The sequence below is a fragment of the Physeter macrocephalus genome, chromosome 3, assembly GCF_002837175.3.
Source record: "Physeter macrocephalus isolate SW-GA chromosome 3, ASM283717v5, whole genome shotgun sequence".
NCBI lineage: Eukaryota > Metazoa > Chordata > Mammalia > Artiodactyla > Physeteridae > Physeter > Physeter macrocephalus.
In genome coordinates, this window is record NC_041216.1 from 15247929 (window position 1) to 15275428 (window position 27500).

The following is a 27500-nucleotide window of genomic DNA, read 5'->3' on the forward strand; positions in this document are numbered from 1 at the left end:
CCTTGCACAGAAACTAAGACCCAACACAGCAAAAATAAATAAATAAATAAATAAATAATAAACTCCTACCCCCAACATCTTCTAAAAAAAAAAAAAAACTGCACAAATATTTTTTATCACCTGAGCAGAAACTTAATAAGATGATATTAAGCAAATACTGACAAGTAGCTTAGAAAGTTTGGAAAGTAACCCCCTTCTCTATCCCCAGTTGCAACCCTGACCTAGTTCACTCTCAGAATTGCCATCTTCAGGGAATTATTTTAAAATAACTATTTTAGGCTAATCAAATTATTTTTATCAGGTTACAGACAGATCCATACTCCATTAATGACTTTTTTACTAGCTAGTTCAAGTACTCTTTCACTGTTTTTTTTCACCCTTAGCTCAATGTATTCAAGATATTTTCATAGACTAAAATTCAAAGCTTTTTTTTTTAAGAGCAGAATTTCTACAGTAGTTTTATATTTTGACATTACTTCGTAAAAATATAGGATAATTATTTTTCATAGATTATAACTGTCAGAGACTAGGCAAAGAGGACATATTTAAACTTAAGAGTTTTGTTTGTTTAAAATTCACTCTTTAGAGCATATAACAACATTAGAGGACAAAACAAACATCAGATACCTTGAAGGATCTGTAATGTAAATAAGAATTTTATACTATAAATTACTTCTAAGCAATATATTTTTATGAGTTCTTTCTTTCTATTTTCTAATGAGATTGAGAAGAAAGATAACGCTGGATCATGGAGAAACGCAATCATATCTCTTGAATGGTTTTGACTTGATTGTTTCTTAAACACTTCTTAGTAACTTAATGTACTCATTAAGTAGAAGCATAATCCATGCTATGAGTAAGTGTATAAAGTACACTGTCTTACTATACAATTTTTTTCATGCAGTTAAAGTAAAATAATCTAATCAAATTTCAAGCCATGTCAACTCTTTAAGTGGAATAACTAAACCCTCTCATAAATAAAACAAAATATCAACACTTATTTTTAAAAATTCAGTAGTCAAAGATAAAATATATAGCACTTACTTAAAGACATCACACAGAGCTTTAAATACATAGAAACAAACACACCAAAATAAAGAAGGCCCAAATTATCAAGGACACTTACTAGGATACCAGCAGCAATGGAAGCAATAGTATTGCGCTTTTCCCCCCAATCAATGCATTCTGAGCATCTCAAGCCTTCTAGAAATCCAGACATTTTTTTCAGGTCACTTGAAAAAACAAACAAACAAAACCAACTAAAGTACTTCTATTGACTTGCTTCAAACCTGACTTATGTTTCTAGAAAATAATTAACAGTTAAGGAATAATTTAATAAAAGTGAAGTTACAAATACTTTATCTGGCTACATATACTTCAGAATATTTGATTTAGCTTTTGATAAATTTCCACATAACTTTGGAAAACAAAATGTGGACTCATTTAAGTTTTTTTTTTAATTTAAAAGATGGTTTTGGTATATTTTAAGCAATATAAACAAAAGTGGGCACCCAAATATTGAAAAAATTTTACACTGATTATTAATTTTAATTCCAAACTAAGTTATTATGTGACTTAGATATTTACAGTCCAGCAGCACTAGCATAGCCAAAGAGACAAGTGATAAAACTTTAGTTCTGAGTTAAAGCATGGGCTCAGATGAAAAATATTTCTCTTAGCAATTTACACATTTTGTCATAGAACATGTTTCTTCACACTCAGATTAAGAAATTAAACACTGCACCCGCCTCACGTCCCTTCACTTCTTTATTTTTTCCTTCTCCGTGGCTGTCTGTTGGCGTCATTTCTATGTAAAGAACACCCATTTCATCTTAGTAAGCTCTATCTCTGATTCTAACACGTTTCCCAGCCAAAAGAAAGCACAAAATTGAAGTCAATATTAATTCAGACCATAAAAAAAGAAAGAAGGAAAGAAAGAAAAAAAAAGAAAGGAAGGAAGAAATTAAAGAAAGAAGGAAGGAAAGAAAGAAAACGCACTGCTATATTACCATGGATAAATTACCATAGACGACATTTACATAAAACATTCCTTAGAGCTGGGCCATACAAACCTGGTCTGATACACATCCATAGGATCTCTATTTCAGAATATGAAAAAGCCTGCATTAAGTGTAAATTGTTAATAATCAAGCAAACATCCAAACTCCTACAGTGAATCTTAACCTGTCCATTAAGCTACTCTGTAGCCAGCAACCATGGTTGTTCAAAAACATCCTAAACAAGAGCAATGAATCCAGTTGGAAACTCCCTTTTAAAAATTAAATTTAAAACTGTGATTATACCCAGTGCTAATATGACTTTAGGACAAGTCCAATTCTGAAAATTCACTCGTTTTATTCTTCCCTGGGAGGAACGGCAAGCCAGTATGTTGTTTTCGGTTCACCCCAATGACGCCGCCCCGAATCCGTTTTTCTTTGGTTTATTACCCGCACAACTCGTGCCCAAACTCCGCCCTCCAGATTCTGGGGGTCTAAGGTGCAGAGTGGCCTGCGACTGGGAAGATGTGGAAACTAGTTCTAGCTCTTGTGGCTCGGCCATCTCCCTCGCCCAGGGAACCAGCCGGCTTACACTCCTTCCGGGGTGTCAGTTTCTGCAGCTCTAAAGTTGGGGGGCATGCTGAGTTTCAGGGATCCTGTGACGTGCCGCGAAGGGCGCTGTCCGGAGTGCGGAGGCGGTCGTCCTCTCCCGCCGCCGGCCGGCCACGAATCAGCAGGAAGTGGCCAGGAAGGGTCCAGCAAGGCACAGCCTGAGCCTGCAGCTTCCCAGAGGGTGGACCCAACGACTCAGGCAGCATCAGCCAGGCAGACACTCCCGGGTCCCGGCCTCATCCGGCCTGCGGCAGTTCCTCCCCTTCCCCCACTCCTGCCTGGCACTTACGTCCAGCCCCGCGCGTGCAGTCGGTCCAGAGCCCGGTGTCGCGCCGCCCCGGGCCGCCTCACTTTCCCAGTTCCAGCCAAGAAAACAAAACAGCCACAGGCCGCCGGATACCCGGATTGAGCAGCACCGCCCCAGGAGCTCGGTTGCGCATGCGGAGAAGGGGCGGAGAGAGCGGCGCGAGGAGAGAGTAGGACTCGCTGAGGGAGGGCCAGAGAGAGCCACGCCCACCGCGCCGACGTCTCTGCGCATTCTCCGCGGGCCAGCTGTGGGGACTTTCCGCGGGCCAGCTGTGGGGACTTTCCGCAGCGCTCAGTTCACATGTGTACGTCGGAAGTGACGCTTGGGTCTGGCGTTCAAGGGTAGGTGTGAGTTGTTCTTTCTCCTAAGCTTTCGAAAGAAGGCGTTTGTTGGGGCTCTGTATCCGTCTTCAGTGAGGTGGTAAATTTTATAGTGCTGGGGTCGCTCACACAGTTATCTCAGGCATGGGTCCCTTGTGGTGCAAAAGGTAGGTCCGGGTTCGCGGCCCCACAGCACTAATCGGGGTTTTAAAGTCCCGTTCATTTTCTCAGAGCCTGGCCCCGTCCTCGCCGTAGCTTCGCCTCCGTGAGTGGCGGGGTCATTCCCAGGAGGCGGGGACCTCCCGGTTTTGGAAGCGGGCTACTTGGGCGACCCAGAGGGTCCCGGCGCGGTGACCCTTTTCTGAGACTTGACCTTTTTTTTTCCGTTTGCGTTAAGGTAGGGTTTCTCAGCCTAGGCACTACTGACATTTTGGGCCAGATAATTCTGTTTTTTGGGGGGAGCAGTCCTGTGCGCTGTAGGGTGTTTATCTGCATCCCCTTCTTTCCCCCAGTTGTGACGACCAAAAATGTCTCCAGATACCAGACATCCCCTCCCAGGGAAAATCGTCGGGGGATAGGATTAGGTTTAGGAGATACTCTGGGTTTTGGGGAAGTGATCCTTTTCAGAGCCGGCAGCAACGATGTCTTAGCTACGTGAACGAACTTGTGGCCGGGCTCGCCCGCTCTTCCAGACGCTCTCGTTCCTGTTCCAGCGTCTCGCTGGAGTCGGTCGTGGTCCAGGAGTCAGATCCTGCCCGGGAGAAGGAGCAGGTCACGGTCTCGGTCCGGAAGGCGCCACCAGAGAAAGTACGGGCGCCACTCACAGTCTTCCTCGCGGAGCGGGTCGCGATCCCGCAGGAAGTGCCGCTCTCGGGGAAGGTCGTATTACAGAAGGGCCTTCTCGAACACGCGGGGTGACAGTACTAGGGCTTTAACCCTGTGGTGTACCCGAAAGAACACAGCACTTGGAGGGAGAGATCCGGGAAGAGGTCGCAGAGCAGAACCCCGTTTCCTGTAAGTACGAAAGATGGGTGGGTTATTTGTGCTTAAGAGAGGCGCACAGGTTCACCTCTTTTTACATGTAGGGCGACAGTATATGAGTAGGCTAGGGAACCAAGGTTGTTGTGTCATTTAATTTCTTTGATTTCTTTTGATGTATGAAATCTCTGTAGCTTTGGGTTGGGGGCGGTATTATTTCTTTTTTTAAAATTAATTTATTTTATTATTTTATTTATTTATTGTTTCTGGCTGCGTTGCGTCTTCGTTGCTGCGAGTGGGCTTTCTCTAGTTGCGTCGAGCGGGAGCTACTCTTCGTTGGGGTGCGCGGGCTTCTCATTGCGGTGGCTTCTCTTGTTGCGGAGCATGGGCTCTAGGCGCGCGGGCTTCAGTAGTTGTGGCTCGCGGACTTTAGAGCGCAGGCTCAGTAGTTGTGACACATAGGCTTAGTTGCTCCGTGGCATGTGGGATCTGCTTTCTCTAGTTGCAGCGAGCGGGAGCTACTCTTCGTTGGGGTGCTCGGGCTTCTCATTGCGGTGGCTTCTCTTGTTGCGGAGCATGGGCTCTAGGCGCGCGGGCTTCAGTAGTTGTGGCTCGCGGACTTTAGAGCGCAGGCTCAGTAGTTGTGACACATAGGCTTAGTTGCTCCGTGGCATGTGGGATCTTCCCGGACCAGGGATCGAACCCGTGTCCCCTGCACTGGTAGGCGGATTGTCAACCATTGCACCACCAGGGAGGCCCGTGGGGGCGGTATTATCTGATTAGCAGACAAAACTATACAATCACAATCCATAGGCTATTTTTGAATGGACATCATTCATACCCCTCGAGATTAAAGATTAATTGTGGCTTTAAATGGCTCAGGGTGGAGGAATCTAGTGCAGGCAGTTCTTAATGGAACCTTTTAAATGTCTGTTAAGGACAACATTAGTTTACCAGCTCTGAGCAGCTTTAACAAATCTTGCTTTTAGCTTTTAATAAGTTAACTAATGACTGCGGGAGGAACGATGTTAATTTTCCTTTCTCTTTTGCGTTTTCTGTCTCTACGCTTTTTTACATTTACTGGCATAACAAGACTGGAGTATTTTATAAACATAAGTGAGCATCTTTGTCTTGCTTTTATAATAAAGTGCATCCTTAGTTTGTCATTCTTAGCCTTTTTGGGGTATGCTATAGAATTAATGAGTGTTTGGTGTTATCTTTGTAGGTAAAATTGACCTATTAGAAATAGCAAAAGCAAGCGCAGCTAAATCATTAGGAACAGCCAACCTTGACTTCCCGGCTAGTCTCAGAACTGTTCCTTGTAGCTAAAGAAAGAAACTGTGGAACAGCTGTACCAAGTACTGCAAAGTTCAAGGTAAGCCAGATTTATCCAGACAAAACTTTCAGAAAAACTACCATCAGAACGATTTGGTTAACCATTTTTATCTGATTTACCTTAGACTACACTTCTCAGAAGGTCTAGCTAAACCTAATTTGCTAAAGTCAAAAGAGCAGATCTGAAAATACTAGACAGGCTCTCACTCATGAAAATGGGAGAGTAATGAACTTTATTTTTGGTGACCAACCATACTAGATTGGGACTGTCCCTGAAAGTCCCATATTCCAAGAAATCCCTCCCGGGTAAAAAAAATGCCCTGGTTTTCAGCAGTGAGTGCAAAGATTAGCAGGGGAGAGGAGGGGCACAAAACCCATATTATGGTCCCCCAAAAAAGAGGCTGAAGACTACACCTTTTTTATGAATACGATGATAGTCTGCCTTCTTTTAACCACAAATGAATATGGTGATTGTGAGCCTTCCCTTGACCAGTGATACTGGCAACCATTTGTGTGGTTCACATAGTATATCCATTGTAGCCTTCTCTCAGAGCAACTTAAGTTCTAGTCAGGAGTGTTAACAGTCCAATTAACTGTTTTCTCTGTATGGAGATAGTGCTAGTGTAATTGTTAACTTTGTGAATATTGTGACCATGTTTTCTAAGAGTTCAGATAATAAAAATGAGAGTGAGTTCCGTACCAATTCCAGCATGACCCAGACAATACCAAGAAAGAAGACTAAATGGCTATGTTATTTTAATGACAGATGGAAGGACACTTACTACTGGATTAGGGAGGTAAATAATCCAAACAGGGCATACTGCACAATATGCAGAAAAGAATTCGGGGTTGGCCATGGTGGAGAAGGGGATGTGAAGACACATATGGGGACCGAATCCCACAAATCCGGGATGAGACAAGCAAGCACTTTTGAATCAATACAAAGTGTTTTTGTCTCCCAAAAACACACCAGTGCTCAATGGAAAACAGCAGCTGCTGAATTAGCTTGGGCATATCATACAAATGAACATGCGTCGTCCTATTGCTCTCTTGATCACTCTGTGAAGCTGAGTAAAGTTACATATCCTGATTCAGAGGTTGCAACTAAAATGTCTTGTGGGCGAACAAAAGGGACGAGTTTGATCACGGATGTGTTGGCCCCTTACAGTATAGAGCTGATCCTGTCAGATCTTACCAGCAATCGTGCTTTCTATGGTATATCAAGTGATGTGTTGAATCATGGCAATAAAAAGCATTCCCCTAGCTCTCAGATACCTCTATTTGAAAAATGGAGTTTCAAACTGTCTTCTTGATTTCTATGAAGATTTTAATGAAACCTCAGAAAGTACAAAAGATTGTTGATATCCTGTCCAAATACAAACTAGACTTTGCTCACCTATCTGCATATTCAGCAGATAGTGCAGATATAAATTTCAGCAAATTCCATTCAGTCTATAAACTTCCTACCAAAGACAATGAAAATCTTACCTGCTAAATGTCCTGCACAGCTTGTACACAAGACTGCTAAAAAGGGGTGTGATTTGCTTTCCTGTGACATTGAGGTTTTCATAATGAAGGTTTTGGGTTACTTTTCAGTTTCTTCAAAGCGTGTAGAAGCACTTAATGAGATTTTTGACTTTATAGAAATGGAAGGAGAGAGACTCCTTAGACAGCTGCCAACAAGATGGCTGTCATTGTTGCCAGCCATAGGAAAGATGTTAAAATGTTGGCCTACTATAGAATCCTGTTTTCAAAGTGTGGGAAAAGAAGACTGTCCTTCTCTAATTTGGAAATACGTTGAAGATGAGAATGGAGAAAAGGATTACAGTACAACAGAAATTTATATGCTTTTTCTTCAGAACTGCTTGGTGATCTTTGAAGAGGCCATAAGGAGCCTAGAAAAGGATAAACTGCACCTGCGTTATTTGATACTATGTGTAAGTTGTGACAAAAACTCACACAGCGAAAGAATGACTCACTTTTTGGAAAGAAAACTGCTTTAGAACTGAAAAAAACGTCACCAAAAAAGGGCAACCAAATTAAACAGGATTTTTTCAACTTCTTTACTAGAACAATAACTCATTTGGAATCCAATTTCGATTTCACAAGTTCAAATTACCTCTGTGCTTTAAAACCATTTTCCCTGAGAAAGCGAGGTTTAACTTACAAGGACATTCAGTGTGCTTCAGAATGTTTAAAGATGATGGACATTTTAGACACGGATAACCTCTATGATGAATTTATAGATGCAAAGGACCTGATTGACAAACAACTGGTCTACCAAAATAAGCTTGTAGATGAAAAATGGATGGACATTTTTGGAGAGCTAGAAATTAATTCCTGCAAGTCCCCAAACCTGCTGTTGCTAGTAAGTAAAATCCTAAGTATTCCACCCTCAAATATTTTTATTGAGAGGATATTTAGATTGATGTCATCACATTGGATGGACACCATGAATCAGTGTAATGTGGGTTTGATAAGAGCACAACTGCAAGTCAAGGAGAATTTCACATTTGACTGTATTCAGTTTTACCACTGCATAAAAGAAAAGAAGGATGTCCTAAAGGCAGCTGGCAGTTCAGAGAAGTATTATTGGAAAAGGAAACCAAAGGAGTGAAAAGATCCTGTATCATGAGGCAGAAAGGAACATGCCATTGTTATTTTTTAATAAATATAGCAATGTTTGTTTAATTAATCCTATTGAATTTACATTCTCCTTTAAAAAATTCTTATGTTTTTATGTCTTAAAAATACAGAATAATATAGCCTATAAAATTTAAATATTCAGTTGTTTAAAAAAATAAATTGCTGTATTAGAGGAAGGAAATGCATAAAGATATTGTTACATATTTCTCATACATTATTTAATTAGTCCTGTTATTGTCACTGTTAACTGGTCCTATTTTTAAATAACAGCATTTATATATATGAAGGATAAATTATACAACATATGTAAACACCTGTCTTTCATATTTTTATATTAAAGTAATGACACTTGTGTATAATTATTATCTATTATGGTGTGTATGTGTATGTTTTTGTTCATTTTAGCTTTGTCCCAGATTGGCTCTCCCTACAATCAGTCCTTTTATCTTTCTTAACTGTGGAATTTTGGTCCCTGTTTTAAGTGGATTCTCTTTGGGATTCCCCCCTCCCCCATCCTGTACCAATTATCATTGGTTAAAGAGAACACCAAATAATTACTTTAGGCTGAGGTGGTAAGGAAGAGCCTTGTAGGTTGAATTGGGTCTGTTAAAATGGAGACTAGGCCTAAAAATCCCTCAAGCAGACAAAGCCAGTTAAGCCATGTAAGCAAAACTTAATCTAGCTTACTTCATGAATGTTAGCAAAACTAACTTTAGGTTATTTCTTGCAAATGCCTCAGATAATCATACCCTAAATTTAGTGTCTTCCTAAAATGGTTTAAGATAATCACTTTTAATCAATCCCCTGCCATTTGGAAACCCCCATTGTTTAATAACCAATCGTTGTAAAAGTTAAACAACTTCCTCAGTCTCACATTATAAGCCATCCTATAAACATGCCTTTGAGCTTCTTGCCATTTTCAGTCTGAAGTCTCCCAGTTTGTGAACTGTTCTTTTGTGTGCACAATAAACTCTTAACATTTTAATTTGATCTGATTTTTTCACAGTTTCTTGTGTCATAAGTGGGATCTGAAGACTATCCCCTGACAAGCCCTGAGGCCGGTGAGTAACCAGGTGCCAGTACCTAACAAGCCCATTGTGCTCACTGCTTTCTCATTGACCATGGAATTCTAGGGCAAGTCTCTTGGATCCAAGCTCTGCTGTTTGTGTCTGGAGCTCTCTGACTTTATTGTTCATACTGGTGTCATCTTCCAGCTTTTTGGTCACCCTTCTGTCTGTAAAGGGAGAAAACCCATGATTCCCTGGGTTTCTAGATAGCAGTAAAATTCCCACACTCTCTTATAGATACAGTCATTTTTAGGGAATCTAAAGGCAAAGATTAGGGAATTTCCTGGTGATCCAGTGGTTAAAACTCTGTGCTTTCACTGCTGAGGACATGGGTTCAATCCCTGGTCAGGGAATGAAGATCCCACAAGCCACGTGCCACTGCCAAAAAATAAATAAATAAAGGCAAAGATTAGTTGCACCGGTCTAAATCTCCTTCCCTACCTCCTTCAAAAGCTCCCGCTTCTTATGTATATGTACTTAATGACCAGGATCTTGTCCCTTTTTGGAAAAATGAGTGCACTCTACATAGGGTAACTTGGAATTACAGTGGTCACTTTGGGGAAACTTTAACTTAGATAAGGTAGTCCACCTTAGGGGTACCCCTGAAAAGATATGATCCCAAACCTTTCAAAAACAATGGAATGCATGGGACTTCCCTTGTGGTCCAGTGGGTAACTCTCCACGCTCCCAATACAGGGGGCCTGGGTTCGATCCCTGGTAGAGGAACTTGATTCCATATACATATCTCAACTAAGAGTCCACATGCCACAACTAAGACCCAGCGCAGCCAAAATACATAAATAATAAATAAATAAGTAAATAAATATTTTAAAAAACCCAATGGAATGCATTTTCGATTGGTATGGAAGCCTCCAAAAGACAAAGTAACTCTAAAATAGCCTTTTCTAAAGGAATCATTACCATGAGCCAATGAAAAACTTAAGACCAAAGCTCTGATCGACATGAATGACTTGAGTGACCTGCAGCTAACCGCTCTGCTCCTCTTTATTCTCCTTAATCTGATTATTTCTGAACCCACTAACCCCTTTGATCTTTTACCCTTTCCCCTCAAACCCCCTAAATATCAGATGTCCTTTAAAATAAGTTCCTCTAATGAACCAGGGATCAGTAGAATTTAAACCCTGGTCTTGAGCCAAGCTTTGAACCACTGTAAATGATTTTCCAGACCCTAAAAAGGACCAAACCACTGATAAATTTATAGAAGAATTTCAAAATTCTTGGTGCCTATGACCCTGGACTACCTGATTTTTACCAGTTTGTTAACACTGAATCCAGGAAATGCTCAAAATTGGCTTCAAGAAATATATTGGAAAGACCCTACCTAAGATTTTGAAGTCCCCAACAAACATGCCTCCAGAGGCAGAATAAAAAGAGCAAGAAAATAAGTCAGCGGCTTCTTGAAGAAGTTCCCAAGATTTTCCCTATGAGAATTGACTGGGCCATATTAAAATCCTGTTCTAGAAAAAAAAAAACAGTGGCAGATTTCTGAATTAGTTTAGAAGTAGTACTTAGACAATATTGTGGTCTCAAAGACCTGGGGACTGGTTTTGCCTTGTGTGCTCATTTTGTTAATGGGCTTAACCCAGAACTTAATGGTTTGTTAGGGGAACATAAATTAGAATCAGAAGCCACTTCTCTCCCAGAGCTTCAACATCTTGCTGAACATTTTGAAAGAACAACAGAACAGAAAAAGGCTGCTATCAAGAAAATAAATTCATGGCCCTACGACTGCAACAACCTTGACCCAACTTCAAGAGGTCCATTCCTACTCCAAGTTTTGCTCCTATTGGTAGAGATACCTGCAAAAACTGTAATCAAAAGGGGCATTGGAAGAACAGCCCCCTTTTTTTTTTCTTTTTTGGCTGCACCACACAGCATATGGAACCTTAGTTCCCCTACCAGGGATCGAACCTGCGCCCCTTGCATTGGAAGCGCGGAGTATTAACCACTGGACTGCCAGGGAAGTCCAAGAACAGGCCACTTTTAGCAATCCAGTTGCCCTATAAGAGAGTTTTCAACTCCCAGATTCTTGTGACGACTGTCAACAATGATAAGTCTCCAAGAAATTGCCCAGTAAGCTACTTTCAATAATTCCTTTAACTCAAGAATGAAAATTAAACTAAACTTAAGTGGAGAAATTTCTACCATGTTGATAGATACCAGAGCAACTCTACTTTTTCTTTCTTTTTTTTTTTTTTTGTGGCTGTACCATGAGGCTGGTGGGATCTCAGTTCCCCACCGGGGGTTGAACCTGAGCCATGGCAGTGAAGGCCCCAAATCCTAACCACTAGGCCACCAGGGAACTCCCTTCCCCCCATCCCCCCAACTCTATTTACTTTAAAACCACCGTGATACATGAAGAACCTCCTCAGAGTAATAAAAATATCTTAGTAGTGGGAGTTTCCAGTCAAGTTCAAAGAGTTCCTTTATTGGAACCCATAACTGTTGGCTCTTTCTCTGAAAGTCATACTTTTCTATTATGCAGTACTACCCCTGTGAATTTCCTAGGTAAAGACCTGCTTTCTATAGCTATTTACTATTTATAATAGACAAGACATGGAAGCAACCTAAATGTCATCAACAGATGAATGGATAAAGAAGATGTGGTATGTACACACACACACACACACACACACACACACACACACACACACCCCAATGGAATATTACTCAGCCATAAGAAAGAATGAAATTATGCCATTTGCAGTGACATGGATGGACCTAGAGATTATCATACTAAGTGAAGTAAGTCAGACAAAGAAAGGCAAATATAGTATGATATCACTTATATGCGGAATCTTAAAAAATGATACAGGGACTTCCCTGGTGGCGCAGTGGATAAGACTCTGCGCTCGCAATGCAGGGGGCCTGGGTTCGATCCCTGGTCAGGGAACTAGATCCCACATGCGTGCCACAACTAAGGAGCCCTCATGCTGCAACTAAGGCGCCTGCGAGCCGCAACTAAGACCTGGTGCAACCAAATAAATAAATAAATAAATATTTTTTTAAAAAAATGATACAAATGAACTTATTTACAAAACAGAAATAGACTCACAGACAGAAAACAAACTTATGGTTACCAAAGGGGGAAGGGGGAAGGGAGGAATAAATTAATAGACACACACTACTATATATAAATAGATAAACAACAAGGACCTACTGTATGGCACAGGGAACTACATTCAATATCTTGTAATAAATAACCTATAATTTAAAAGAATCTGAAAAAGTTATACATATATAACTTTGCTGTACACCTGAAACTAACACAACATTGTAAATCAATTATACTTCAATAAAAAGTTGGTTGTTTGGGGGGGAGAAAAAGATCTGCTTTCTAAATTACAAGGCCAAATAAAATTTTCCTCAGGAGAAATAACCTTAGACTTTCCAGACTCATCAGACACTGAAGCATTATGTGTTCTCCAAGCCCAAATTGATTGTCCAGAGGAGACTACTAAATTCCATAAAAGTATAGATGTTATAGATCTCTCTGAAATCCCTGATACTTTTTATCAGGGATAAAAAGTATTAAAATTCAGAATGATCCTTCTAAACTGCTTCCTAACTCACCTCAGTACCCCTTAAAGCCTGAAGCCATATAACGGGTCACCCCTATAATAGAAGATTTATTAAGTCAGAGGCTAATTATCCCCTGTATCAGTTCTTGCAGTGCTCCTATCTTGCCTTTAAAGAAACCCTGTAGATGGGGATGGAGATTTGTATAAGACCTTAGAGCCACAAGTAAGAGCCACTGTGATACTGACGTTTCCAGGGGTACCAAACCCAAGTACTTTGTTGGCAAATATACCAACTGAATCCAAATGCTTTACAGTTGTGATCTTAAGCTCTTTCTTCAGCATCCCTGTGGATAAAGTAAGTCAATATTTATTTGCTTTTACTTGGAGAAATCAAGTCGTGTCGGACGATAATGCATCAGGGATTTACCGAGGCTCCCCCACACTTTTCACAAATTTAACATCAGGATTTAAACACTCTGCTGCAATTTCTCAGAAATTCTACCTGGATTTAATATGTAGATGATTTAATATGTAGGAATCGATTCAACATATCTGTTAACAACGACTGGCTTATAAAGGCTGTAAGGCCTCAAGATAAGCTTCAGTTACCACAAGAGATGGTTCGTTATCTAGGTCATGACTTCTCTGCAAAAGGAATCTTCTGTCTTTAGAAAGAATAAATACCATTCGGGCCTTCCCTGGTGGCGCAGTAGTTAAGACTCTGCAGTCCCAGTACAGGGCACCCAGGTTTGATCCCCGCTCAGGGAACTAGATCCCACATGCATGCCACAACTAAGAGTTTGCATGCCACAACTAAGAGGTCGCATGCCACAACTAAGGAGCCTGCCCCCTCAACTAAGGAGCCCACCTGCTATAACTAAGACCCGGCACAACCAAATCAATAAATAAGTAAATATTAAAAAAGTAAATAAATACCATTCAGAATTATCCTAGACCTGTAAGGATTCCTCGGACTTGCAGGATATTGTAGGTCCTGAGTCTCGTATTTTTCTTTATTGGCGTCCCCACTCTGTGAACTAAAAATAGCACTCAGGAATCTCTTCCTTGGGAAATAAAACATAAGGAAACCTTTGAACTCAAATGGGCTTTACAAAATCCTGCCACATTATTGCCCCCCAAATGTACTAGACCCTTTGTATTGTTCATCCATGAATGGAACAATCTGGCTTTAGGAGTCCTCACTCCAGAACATGGAGGAAAAAATAGACCTATAGCCTATTACAGCCTGCAGTTGGACCCAGCAGTCAGGGCATATCCAAATTGTTTAAAAGCAGTATCTGCGGGCTTCCCTGGTGGCGGAGTGGTTGAGAGTCTGCCTGCTGATGCAGGGGACACGGGTTCGTGCCCCGGTCCGGGAAGATCCCACATGCCGCGGAGCGGCTGGGCCCGTGAGCCATGGCTGCTGAGCCTGCGCGTCCAGAGCCTGTGCTCTGCAACAGGAGAGGCCACAACAGTGAGAGGCCCGCGTACCGCAAACAAAAAGCAGTAGCTGCAGCAACAAAAAATTGTAGAGTCTTCCTCAGAACTTTTTGAGGGAAATGATTCATACCTACAGGTTCCTCATGCTGTAGAAAGTTTACTAAATACTGAGCATTCACAGCATTTCTCAGTCAGGAGACTAACATCTTATGAGATTCTGCTCCTTCCTGTGTCCTTCAAACCTATGCATTCTTTGCTATAACTCTTTAAACCCTGCTACCCTCCTACCTTTACCCAACAAAGGAGAGACGTATAACTGTGTTGAATTGGTTCCTCAAAATTTGACTCCTAGATTAGATTTACAGGAAACCCCATTAACCAATCCAGAATTAATACTCTATGTTGATGGCTCCTATGCCAAAAATTCTGTAGGAAAATATCAGACTCTTATGTTGTTACTACCCCAAATGAATTATTAGAAAGGAAAGTTCTTCCCCAATTTAATTCAGCACAACCTGCAGAGTTAGTTGGCCTGACTCAAGCCTGTGAGTTAGCCAAAGATAAAACTATAAATAAGTATGACCAATAGAGAGTATGCTTTTGGAGTAGTCCATGATTTTGGTATACTATAGAAACAGAGGGAATTCCTAACATCAAATGGCATGCCTATAAAAAATGGACCTCAGATTGCTGAGCTCCTCTGCACTATTACTACCTTCACAAGTTGCTGTCAGAAAAGTTGAAGCTTATACAGATCAGACCATGAATATCAAGGAAATGTGATAGCTGACTTTTATGCTAAGGTTGCAACTCAAGAGATTCAAAATGTACCAAAACTCTGTAACGAATTAACTCCATAAAATTGATCCAAATCAAATCACTTATGATAACTTATTTAACAGACAAGCAAGTGTATCTATATTAGAAAACAAAAGTGGCACCAAGTAGGATGAAAATTTGATGTAAAAAGAAGACTGGGAGGCCCTGAGTAGCCACCTGGTGTTTCCTGAATCCCTCAAGTTGCCACTTTTGCGAGCACTCTATGACTTCACCATGGAAATGACAAAATGATTCAAATTATGAAAAAGTATTGGTGGGGTAACTGTTCTAAGATGGTGTGAAACATCTCTAATTAATGTCTAACCTGCCAATCACATAACCTGGGTAAGTCCATTATAGTGGCTCCAGAGCTGCTCCCTCACCATCTGGACCATTTGAACATTTACATTTGCATTTCATTCATTTGCCTCCTTCTGTGGGCCATCGGTATGTACTTAATAATAGTATGTCTGTTTTCTAGATGGGTAGAAGCTTTTCCATGTTGGAAAGCTGATGCCACCACTGTAGCAAAGAAATTATTAGAAAATGTTTTTCCCCTTCAGGGAATCCCAAACTTAGTTTATTTTTTAAATTTTATTTATTTATTTTTCGCTGCATTGGGTCTTCGTTGCTGTGTGCGGGCTTTCTCTAGTTGCAGCGAGCAGGGCTACTCTTTGTTGCAGTGCGTGGGCTTCTCTTGTGGAGCATGGGCTCTCGGTGTGCGGGCTTCAGTAGTTGTGGCACGCGGGCTCAGTAGTTGTGGTTTGCGGGCTCTAGAGGACAGGCTCAGTAGTTGTGGCTCCTGGGCTTAGTTGCTCTGTGGTATGTGGGATCTTCCCGGACCAGGGCTCGAACCACTGTCCCCTGCGTTGGCAGGCAGCTTTTTAACCACTGCACCACCAGGGAAGTCCCCAAACTTAATTTCAAGTGATAGAGGGATTCACTTTACTGGACAAGTTATAAAACAACTAGACAAGGTTATTCAAACGTAATGGCACTACAACTGTCCCTGTCATCCTCAATCTTCAGGAAAGGTTGAATGCACCAATAGCATTCTAAAATTAAAATTGATGAAATTAACTGAGACCACAGGATTACCTCGGCCTAAAGCGTTACCTTTAACTCTTATGACAATAAGATCAACACCTTTTGGAAAATATAAGTTGACGCCTGATGGACTTATATATACTAACAAATGTAATATAGATAGCTAGTGGGAAGCAACCTCATAGCACAGGGAGATCAGCTTGGTGCTTTGTGACCACCTAGAGGGGTGGATAGGGAGGGTGGGAGGGAGACGCAAGAGGGAGGAGATATAGGGATATATGTATAGGTATAGCTGATTCACTTTGTTATAAAGCAGAAACTAACACACCATTGTAAAGCAATTATACTCCAATAAAAATGTTAAAAAAAATAAGTTGACGCCTGATGAAATCATTACTGGGTGACCCATGCCCTTCATGATAGAACCCCACATGCTCATCCAGCTCTTGTGAACTCTGATATGACCAAGTACTGTAAGGCTCTAGTGCAATATTAGCAGCTTATTTCCAGCAGGTCAAAGAGGCCTTTAGAGACCCTCAACCTGATGAGGACTTTCTGCCCCACACTTTGGAACCCAGTGACAGTATTCAGGAAAACACATCAACCAAAGCTGCACTTGAGCCTTGATGGAGTCCCATCAGGTTCTTTTAACCTCTCAGATAGTAGTCACATTACAGAGTGTTGAACCGTGGGTTCATATCTTTCAACTAAAAAGAACTCCCTCAGACTCTTGGACCTGTCAACCTACAGCCGACTTGAAATTAAGGATACCAGGGAAAAATTTTCCCCAGAAGCAGACAACCACATGATGTAGACAACTTTCCCAAGTCAATGGAACAAGACCACTGGTGCCAAAATTAACATGCTTTTATTATTAATAATTCTATTAAGCCTTTACTAATGTTAAGTATAAACACCTCTTAATTGACACTGTACCAAAAACATAGCATCAGTGACTGATTAAGTAGAATGTTGGATATGTACCCAGATTGATGAAGAACCTGATGTATTCTTACAGTTATATCTTGCTAACAAAACAGTTTGGTATCAACCCAACGGATTATGGACACATTCCTAAAGCCTAACTAACCAGTTCTTCCCAATTATATTTCCTATTCATCCTCCAATAAAAGAAAAATTTCCACTTCATATTTTCAGGAATCAAATAGATTGTCCCTCTTTGGGACTTATCACTCCCCAATAGTGTAATGAAACTGTTTGGATTAGACTTTCTTAACAAAACCCTAAAAGATTCTCTACCTATATTCATTACCAATACTATGACCACAATAAAATTTCCCTGACTGGATGTTCTCCAATCCCTAATCCCATGGCGAATTCTTCCTTCTATCTAAATTCAGTAATCAAAGCACTGCTTGCTCATGGTTCTTGAAGAAACCTTGGGTAACCAATCCACAAACTGCCCAAGCCAAGACCATCAAAATTTAACTGTGTCCCTACGAGGAGTGGGGCTTTATTTCCAATGCAACACCACCCTATATCAGGAACTTCCCCTAAACTGGAATGGTCATTGTGGGTTAGAGCTATTAACTCCCAATAGTCAGAAACAAAACAAATATCTGCACATGAAACCACCAATCTTGATTCATTTAGTCATAAGATAACAGTTCATAAGAGAAACCCATGAAGCACCAAAACCCTCTCACTACACACAAGGCTGGATTCCTTTGTCAGAGCATTAATTCTTCATATTGGCACCTGTAAATTAGAAAACGCTGTTTTATATATCCCTAAAACTTAAAAAAAAAAAAAAAAAAAAAGCTTCAGTGACACAGCTAATTCTCTCCAAGCCTTAGATACCAAGGTTTCCAGCCTTGCTTCAGAAGTCTTACAAATAGAAGAGTCTTAGGCACCTAACTGCCCAACAGGGAGGTGCGTGTATTGTCATTAGTGAAAAATGTTTCCATGTTAATAAATCAGGAATTGTTACCCCAAATTTAAGAGATCTTAAAGGTCAGATGTTCATCTTTCGCCAAATAGGTGACACGGTTCATCCATTGATTTCTTTAGTTAAGTCTTGACTCCTGGGAATCTCTGCCCTAGGGAATTTTTCAGTCCTTGGGTATTCTCATAGTCATCACATTAATTTCCCTAGTGTGTTGCATCTTCTCAAGAGATTTAAATACCTTTCAGCAGCTGCTCACGCATCAAATGATGTCCATCAGGATTAGGCAACTAGAAGACCTCAATGATCCAACCACCCATGTCTACCATGACTGTACAACTGTCAATAATAGTGACTGCACACAATCCACCCCCCCAAAAAAAGAAAGGAATTCCCTGGCGGTCTGGTGGTTAGGACTTGGCGCTTTCACTGCCAGGACCCGAGTTCAATCCCTGGTCAGGGAACTGAGATCCTGCAAGCCTCGTGGTGCGTCCAACAAACAAACAAACAAACAAAAAACCAATCCATCCTACCAATGTCAACAGTGGTACCCAAGAGTAACCCTATACTAGAACATATACAGGAACAAGAACTTGCTGAGAGTATGACCAAAAGTGGAGATCAGCCTTAAAAATCCCCCGAGCAGGGACTTCTCTGGTGGTCCAGTGGCTAAGACTGCACTCCTGATGCAGGGGGCCAGGGGTTCGATCCCTGGTCAGGGAACTAGATCCCACATGCCACAACTAAGGTTTTGTATGCCGCAACTAAAGATTCCACATGTGGCAACGAAGATCCCGAGTGCCGCAACTAAGACCCAGAGCAGCCAAATAAATAAATATTAAAAAAAAAAAATCCCCTGAGCAGACAAAACCAATTAGGCCATGAAAGGGAAACTTAGTCTAGCTTATTTCATGAATGTAAATGAAATTCAATTTAGGTTATTTCTTGTAAATGCCTCTGATAATCATAAATGAAATTTAAATTGTCTTCCTAAAATGCTATAAGATAATCACTTTTAACCAATCTCCTACTGTCTGGAAACCCCTATTGTAATAATCAATCATTGTAAAGGTTGAACAACTTCCTATTCTCGTGTTATAAGCCATCCTGTAAGGACATGCCTCTGAGCTTCTTGCCACTTTCTATCTGAAGTCTACCAGTTTGCGACTTCTTTTGTATGCGCAGTAAACTCTTAACATTTTACTTTGATCTGATTTTATTTTTGACAGGTCTTAACAGAAATGAGGGAGGCTTTCTAGAAAAAGGAAGAGTATTAGGAAAAAGTACAGAATTAGAGAAGTGTAGACATGTCAAAAGAAAATGAGATAGATTAATTTGACCTGAAAGGTCAGTTGATACCAGCTCATAAAAGGGTTTTTTGAAAGCCCAATTTGAGTTAATAGGCAATGGACTCCCCTTAAAGTTCCTTTGCAGAGGAGAGGGAAATCATCTGAGCTGACCTTACGAATACTTTGGAATCAGTTACTAGGTTACACTGAAGTAGGATTAGACTATCGATCCGGAGACCCCGAAGGTACTTCTGTGAAGATGTAGGCAAGAGGTGTTAAGGAAGCATGGGATCCCTACAGAGAGAACAGGATGACTCTTTGCACTGAATATTACAGGGAGGATCAGGTTTGGTGTGGAGAGTAGGTGTTGAAGTTAGCTTTGCACAAGCTGAATTTTTCAAACAGCTGGAGCCTCAGGTCTAGACCTTGGAGAAAAGGCTAAAGATGTGGGATCCATTGTTCAGAAACCCTTGAAGTAGATGCAAGAATAAAGAAAAAGGGGAGGGTTCAAGACAGCCTTAGGAATTGCCTACATTTTAGGAAGTGGAAGGAGGAACAGCTAAAGAAAATAAAGTGTGATCACAGAAGAACAACTAGGGGAGTTCAGTGCCATGGTAGCCAAGGAAAGAAGAGCTTCAGAAAGAAGGCATTAAGATAAAAAGGATAAAAACAGAAAAAAACTTTTGGCAGTTTGGAGGCCATGGAAGATCAACTTTAAGAGAATGGTTCTATTAAAAGATTAATGGGGCTTCCCTGGTGGCGCAGTAGTTGAGAGCCGCCTGGCGATGCAGGGGACACGGGTTCGTGACCCGGTCCGGGAAGATCCCACATGCCGCGGAGCGGCTGGGCCCGTGAGCCATGGCCGCTGAGCCTGCGCGTCCGGAGCCTGTGCTCCGCAACGGGAGAGGCCACAACAGTGAGAGGCCCGCGTACCGCAAAAAAAAAAAAAAAAAGGAGATTTAAAGGTGTCTTATGGACCTTTTCACACACCATTGATTCCCTGATGTTCATCTTCCCCTGCGTTTAAACTGAAGACCCGTGGCACCATGTGCCCTCCCTAGCTGAGCAGATATAAACAGGGTTCTAGTCCTGGCTCCCCTGAGTAGCTGGGTGGCCTCATATTTGAAAAATAACTTCTGAAAGGGCAGAGGCTTGGGAGAGAACACTCAATTTCCTTCTAGCTTCAGATGCCACGGTACAGAGGTAAAAAAGAAGTTCCATGTATATGAAGCTCAGATCTTATGGGAGAGAGAAAAGACATAAACAGAAGAAACAATCAATAACCAGAGGAATCTATCATAAAATACAGGTATAGACAATTAGAGAATGAGGGCAACTCAAGCTACTAACAATGTGAGGTGTGAACCTTCCCTCATGGTAAACACAATACCAGAAATAATAAAAATAATACTCTTGTCTCCAATGAACAAGGAGGCCGTTAAAAGCTTTGGCTTTAGAGCTAGACACACCTGAGTTTAATGCCTGGCTTGGGTACAACTAGGTCCATAATACTGAACAAGTGATGTAACCTCTCCAAGCTGCAGTTTTCTCAGGTCTATAGCACTACCTCTTTCACTGTGGGCTGTGATGAGAATTACACGAGTATGGAAAAGGTACTGGCATAGTTCCTGGTACCTAGGAAAAGCTCAATTCATATTTGTTGAATGAATGAATATGAGCTAGTAATCTTAAGAGCTCTCTGGGGGAGGTAAGACCTTGGAATATATGTGAAATGCCAGGGGAGGAGGTGTCCCACAGACACTAATGGAGGGACAATAAAGCAGGGTGGTTAAGGCATGGGCTTTGGAGGCAGATCTGGGTTCAAATATCAATTCTGTCACTTATAATACTATGACTGAGGAAATCACCTAATTCTAAACCTTGTGAACAGAAAAAAAAAAACTGAAGCAAAAATGTCAAACATCTTTTTTTATTGCAATAAAATGTATGTAATATACATTTTAACCATTTTTAAGTATATGGTTTTGTGGCATTAAGTATATTCACATTGTGCAACCGTCACCACAAGCCATCTCCATGGATACATGGATGTAAGTTACATTGTTGGGTTTTTTTTTTTCCTTTTTAACTTGGATTTACAGAAAAAATGAACATAGTATAGAAGGTTTCATATTACACGCCCCCACACAGTTTCCCTGTGAACATTGTGCATTAGTGTGGTACATTTGGTATAATTAATGAACTGATATTGATGCATTATTATTACTGAAGTCCATAGTTTATACAGATTTCCTTAGTTTTTACCTAATGTCTTTTTTCTGTTCCAGAATCCCATCCAGGACAGCACATTACATTTATGTCTCCTGGGGCTCCTCTTAACTGTGACAGTTTCTCAGACTTTCCTTGTTTCTGATGCACAGATTTGAGGAGTACTGGTCAGGAATATTGTAGGTGTTGGTTATTTTTTGTATGTAACATTTCATGATTAAAAATTACTAATCAGGGCGACTTCCCTCGTGGTCCAGTGGTTAAGAATCCATCTGCCAATGCAGGGGACACAGGTTCCATCCCTGGTCTGGGAAGATCCCATATGCCATGGGGCAGCTAAGCCCGTGCACCACAACTACCAAGCCCGAGCTCTAGAACCTGCGCACCGCAACTACTGAGCCCGCGTGCTGCAACTACTGAAGCCTGCACACCTACAGCCCGTGCTCCACAACAAGAGAAGCCACTGCAGTGAGAAGCCCGTGCACCATAACGAAGAGTAGCCCCTCTCACCGCATCTAGAGAAAAGACTGCGTGCAGCAACGAAGACCCAGCGCAGCCAAAAAAAAAAAAGAACCTAAGAGTGGTGATCATTAAAAAAAAAAAAGAAAAATTGCTAATCAGGGTCTTCCCTCGCGGTCCAGTGGTTAAGAATTCGTGCTTCCACTGCAGGGTGCAGTTTCGATTCCTGGTTGGGGAACTAAGATCCTGCAAGCCGCGCGGCGTGGCCAATAAATAAAATAAAATAAAATAAAATATTTCCTTCCTTTCCCTCTGCCTGCCCTTCAAGATTTATTTGAGAGTCTATGCCATTTGCTTATTCAGTAAACATCAACTGAGTGCCTTCCATATGCCATGTACTGTCTGGAATACTGGGGTACAATAAAAACAAGCCTGTCCTTATGTAGTTTATATTCTAGCAGGAAAATGACACATTACAAAATGAATTAAAACGTTATTACAGTTGTGATAAATGCTAAAAATATGAGGCACAGGAAAATAGGATAACCTATACTGGGAAAAATTAACTGGTCTGGGGGATCAGAAAGGCTTTCTGTCAGACATCGTTGCTTTTTGGAAAGCAATATGGCAATATATTAAATCACACAAAAACTTTAACCCAGAAATCCCACTTTTGAGATTTTATCATATAACAGTAAAAGTACCAGTACTTAAAGTGGCTTAAAGTGTGACTCTGGCTCCTAGTAAAGTTGCAAGCATTATAATGTATAATATCCCACCAAGCCAGGCTGCCCAAGATGTCAAATCTCCAAGCCAGACTGGTGGACTGAGGAAAGCAAATGCAGGTAACCCAGTATGTCATTAAAAAATATTCAGGTGGGTGTACTCATCATGAGATGCATAGAACATTCCAGAGAAATCAGATTTAGGTCCAATCGCATAATACAAAGTATCCAGCACCTGAAACCTTGCTATAAGGTCCTGATGGAAGTCTCCCAGTAAAAGTTTATCCATTATTGGGGTTTGATGAAATGGTTGTTGAACATGGGGGCGATGGCTAGTTCTGGCTACCTGGAGCACATTTGTCTTATTGGCCAAACTGGCTGATGTGTATGGTCCTTTGCCTATGGGAGGCAAATTGCTGTGTGAGATCCTGTTCCATTGGTAAAACATCACAGTTGCATTGCATTGTACCTTGAAGCAAAGCTCACTTGTTGTTAGATTGAGGACAGAATAGTTTATCTTTACATAGGGAAGACAAGTCTCGTGAGTCTCGTGAGATAATATCTGTGATTATTTGGTTGTTGAGCCAAGGTTGCAAAAATTGAGTATGCTCAAGTAAAGGCTGTGAGAAACTTGAGGGAGCAGGACAGAGTAAATTGCATGACATATATCCTTTGAAAAGGAAGTCTCTTACAGAGTCAATAGTGTAGCCTTGTGCAGTATTTCTCCGTTTTCTATTCTGGACCCATTGACATTCTCGTTATTACATTACCTCTGACTGTGCCTTTACTGAAGTCAAATTCCTTGTGCAGGTCTTATAATCCACAGACGTACAGTTAGTTATGGTTCCTCTGATGTTCAGGTGGGTATGGCCGAGACGGCTCGTCTGATTGAAGAGCAGCGCTCTAGTGAGCAAAGGTGTGCACTGAAGAGTTACATTGCTGTGCAGAGTAGCGCAATCCTCAAACAAGCAATACAGGTGGCCATTAGGCATGGACACAAATGTCACATTCTTAGTTAGGCAGAGGCATCGATCAGTCCTTACATTGTAATGACACCACTTTTGTGGGTTATTGGGAACGCTATTGACAGGTACACATCTGGATTTGTGTGCTGTTTGCTTGCTTTTCCTGGCTTCTGAGTAGACACCCAAAAGCCAAATGACATGGTACAGGAGACTTCCTAACACCTCTCGATGGTGGCTGCAGTGGGGACACGGTGGTCAGCTTCCATGGTGATACTGTAGATAACATCCTCCTGTGATAAGTCTTCATGGCAGGAAACAGCTGTGTCAAGCTGCTTCATCGAGGGGTGCCTCCTGAATAGCATTGCAAGCTTGGTATTTCCATGCCAGAGCTACCAACCCAAGAAACAGTCATCTGGAGGGGCAGTAAGAATAACAGCCTAGGGATAGTGAGGCTCAGTGATCACAGGCGGTGGAGTGGCGAGCCCACATGGGCTGATGTTTGAATCAATGGCAGGAGTTCCTTGGGACATCTTGGAAGACAGGAATGTCACATCAGGCTGGAGTTTATTGATCTTTGTGTTAACTGCCTTGAATGCTGCACTGGTTGACTGTAGCTAATGATTCTAAGCAGCTCTAACAGAGATGTCTCATCCCATCTCTGATCTAAGATCAATGAATATGTCTTCTGTGTCAGAATTCCTTTTTGCAGCTCTCACTCTCTAGATGAGCTCCATGGTTGCAAGTTCGTCTTATCCCATCGTCTGAGAGAGCTAAGCTTACTTCCTGAGCTACTATCTCAGGTACTTTGGAGGTAACTCCTCCAGTAGTGCTGGAGTCTTCATTGCAATCAGCTGCTCCAAGTTGTATACTGGACATGGCTCTGTTGACCTTGAAGCCATGTATTAAGAGCCAGTGGAGGAGCTCCACTCTGCAACTGTTCGTATGTTTTTGGAATCTGACTTTTGTTCTAAGGCATAGTTTTTAGTGGTGGAAAAACTGGATACCACATGAATGTCCATGAATAAGCAATAAGGGATAAAAGATTAATTTCTGTTTTTTCTAGACAATGGAATATTAGATAGCTGATTGGAAATAACTTAAATCTAAATGGTTTGTCTTAAAGGATATTGATTATAAGAACAAGTTTCAAATCAGTTTTAGAACGAGCCCATATTCATAAAAAATACCATATGCTTGTATATTTGGAAGAGTTTGAAAATGTTAACGTTGGTTACTTCTAAGTTATGGGGAAGAAGAATGGGGACCTCTTTTAGAGGATTCCATACTTCCAGGGAATGGATTATTAGCTTTTACTTTATATATCTTCGGATTTCCTCACCTGTCACAAAATTAGCTGTTATTAAAATTAATGAAAGAATTTAATTTTGGTAGGGGAAAGGACTACTAAATTTTTCTTAACCTATATCCTACACCATCTAATACAGTAAACATTCTATAAATATGTATGGAAAGAGATATGGGGGAGGAGGAACAGGTTAAAATATGGTTCACAGTGCTAAAAAGATAACCCTTAAAGCATTAATGGTATGATGAAGCATTGCAGAACCTCTAAATGAACAGCAGGAGGGAGCAAGAAAGAGATACTTGATTAGGCTGGCAAAATAAAATGGGAAGAAGTGAAAAAAGCAAAGTATTATAAAATAAATAATAGGCACCAATGGAAAAGATAAGATCAATATTGCAGTTACTCCAATAAATGTAAATGGGTTGAATTTACCTATCGAATGACAAAATCTTTCATACTGGGTGTAAACACTCAGGTAGGTGTTATTCACCTAAGTAGATGTTTGTGTACCTTTCAAAACACATAAAACAAAGTGAACCTTTAACAAAACGTGATCTCGGGTGGCCTTGGCCTGCAGTGGCTTGCAGCAGGATTTCGGTTCCTGGCCAGAGATTGAGGTTGGGCAGCGTCAGTGAGAGCACTGAATCCTAACCACTAGACCACAAGGGACCAGTGGCCCGGAACAAGGCCCTGGCCCATCAGCTGTGTAGAAATGAATTTCCACATGGAGATGGAAAGTAGCGAAGCAAGTAAACTGTTTATTAGGAGGAAAAAGACTACAGTACGTGCGGATAGACACACGGGTGGGCTCAGAGAGAATCTTGCCCTCCTGGCAGTTTGAATCACTTTTATGGGGCATTTCCTACAGGTTTCCTTTGACCAATCATCTTGCTTTGCCTAGTTCTGAGTCCGTATTTGGTACCTCTCACCATCCTCCCCTGTGTGCGTGTGCATCTCTTAGCCAAGATGGATTCTAGTGAAGAGGCCTATGGGTAGTTGGCATCACTTACTATGAGGTGGCGCCCCCTCCCTTTTTGACCTCCAAGGAGCCTTTCTGTGCATGTGTAGTCGGTGAAGTCTCCTTGACTTCAAGAATGAGGAATACGTGGTTTTTTCTCTCTTTTCTGGGCAGGCCAGCCTCCTCCATCATCCTGCTTTTATGGAGTTTCTGCTATTATGGAGTTTCTGTCCACAGGGGAGAAACTGTTCAGCCTGGGGCTCATCTATCTCCTGCCTCAGAAGGATACTATTTGCAAGCCACAAGTACCATCAAAATATTTTAGAATACACCTAGCAAGACAAGTACAAAATGTGTATGGAAAAAAGCTATAAAATTTTGGTGAACGTATTAGTTTTCTATTGCTTCAGTAACAAAGAGCCACAGACTTAGTGGCTTAAATCAATCCCAACTTATTATCTTACAGTTCTGTAGGTGAGACGTCTCACTGAGGTAAAGTCAAGGTGTCAGCAGGGCAGCGAGTGCATTCTTTTCGTAAACCTAGGGGAGAATCCCCAGCACTGTTCCTTCAGGTGTTGGAGGAATTCACTTCTGAGGTCATAGGACTGAGATCTGTTTCCTTGGTGCTGCCAGCTGGGAGCCATCCTTAGCTTCTAGACGTCTCTCAGAGGTCCTTGTGGAGACCCCCACATTTCAGAAGCAGCAATAAAATGTGGAATTCTTCTCGTGCTTTTAATCTCTCAGGTGATTAGATTAGGCCCAACCTATATAATCCAGGATAAATGATGTTGTATCTACCGCCCAAGAAAGTAGCTTTTGTAAAAATGCCTGCAAAGCAGCATTGACTTGCAAAGCAGCTCATAGGGCTAATTGTCCTTACATAAGTGGTTAGTTCATTCGATGAAAAATTATTTCAAGGCAATTGTCATGCTTTATTAACAACAATAAATATGTCTAAAATGTATCCTACTTATAAATCCTTGGAAATAAAACAGTCACCATTGTTTAATCCTTAGCACCAAGAACACTGTCCTCAGAATAGACATCTCAGACGTCATTCTGAACCTTTAGACTAACTTAAAGGTCAGCTATGAGTGCCCTCTGCCTTCTGTCTCCACCTTTCTGACTTTTCCTAGCCAAAACACGGGAGTGAAAAACGTTTTCTAAGATAATGCATTGACAGGCATCCTGTGACGTCCCGGGGAAGGCGGTCCCCCGGCCGGACACGGGTCAGGAGGAAGTGGCCAAGAAGGGACCAGGGAGGCACAGCCCGAAGGGTAGGCAACGACCCAGTTAACATCGGCCAGGCACACAATCCCAGAGTCCGGTGTAGCCGGCGCGAGGCCGCCTCGTTTTCACCCGGTTTCAGCCAAGAACACCAAAGAGCCACAAGATGCTACCCGGATGGAGCGGCAGCTCCCCCCACACCCCCTTCCGTGCTAGAGCGCGCATGCGCATCCTGGAGGCCATTGGGTGAGGCGGAGGGTGGGGCTCCGGGTGGAGGGAGGAGGGGAGCGGCGGTTGGACGAGAGGGGAGCCACGCCCACCACGCA

At 41.6% G+C, this 27500-nt stretch overlaps 1 protein-coding gene and 1 long non-coding RNA gene across 11 annotated transcripts in view; one reads left to right on the top strand and one right to left on the bottom strand.

Moving 5' to 3' along the window:
* TMEM50A (transmembrane protein 50A) overlaps positions 1–3031 on the bottom strand; it is a 23464-nt gene extending 20433 nt beyond the window's left edge. The window contains exons 1-2 of one of the 4 annotated variants that reach the window (XM_007128560.4): positions 2899–3031; positions 1127–1232 (exon numbers count right to left, since the gene is read on the bottom strand). In XM_007128560.4, coding sequence (XP_007128622.1) covers positions 1127–1219 — 93 coding nt within the window. In that variant the 5' untranslated portion in view covers positions 1220–1232; positions 2899–3031. Of the gene's footprint in view, positions 1–1126; positions 1233–2072; positions 2098–2589; positions 2866–2898 lie in introns of those variants that run through there. The other 3 variants (XM_007128558.4, XM_007128559.3, XM_028487704.2) reach the window with 3 other exon arrangements.
* A 142-nt stretch (positions 3032–3173) lies between these two features.
* Positions 3174–22302, top strand: LOC102989733 (uncharacterized). 7 transcript variants are annotated; one of them, XR_003679154.2, is made up of 6 exons: positions 3174–3257; positions 3749–4250; positions 5440–5589; positions 7194–7917; positions 9202–9256; positions 21594–22302. It is a non-coding gene; the product is annotated as an uncharacterized lncRNA (long non-coding RNA). The 7 variants fall into 7 exon arrangements; XR_003679156.2 differs by lacking the exon at positions 3174–3257 and adding an exon at positions 3270–3403; XR_003679157.2 differs by lacking the exon at positions 3174–3257 and adding an exon at positions 3295–3336.
* The last annotated feature ends 5198 nt before the right edge of the window (positions 22303–27500 follow it).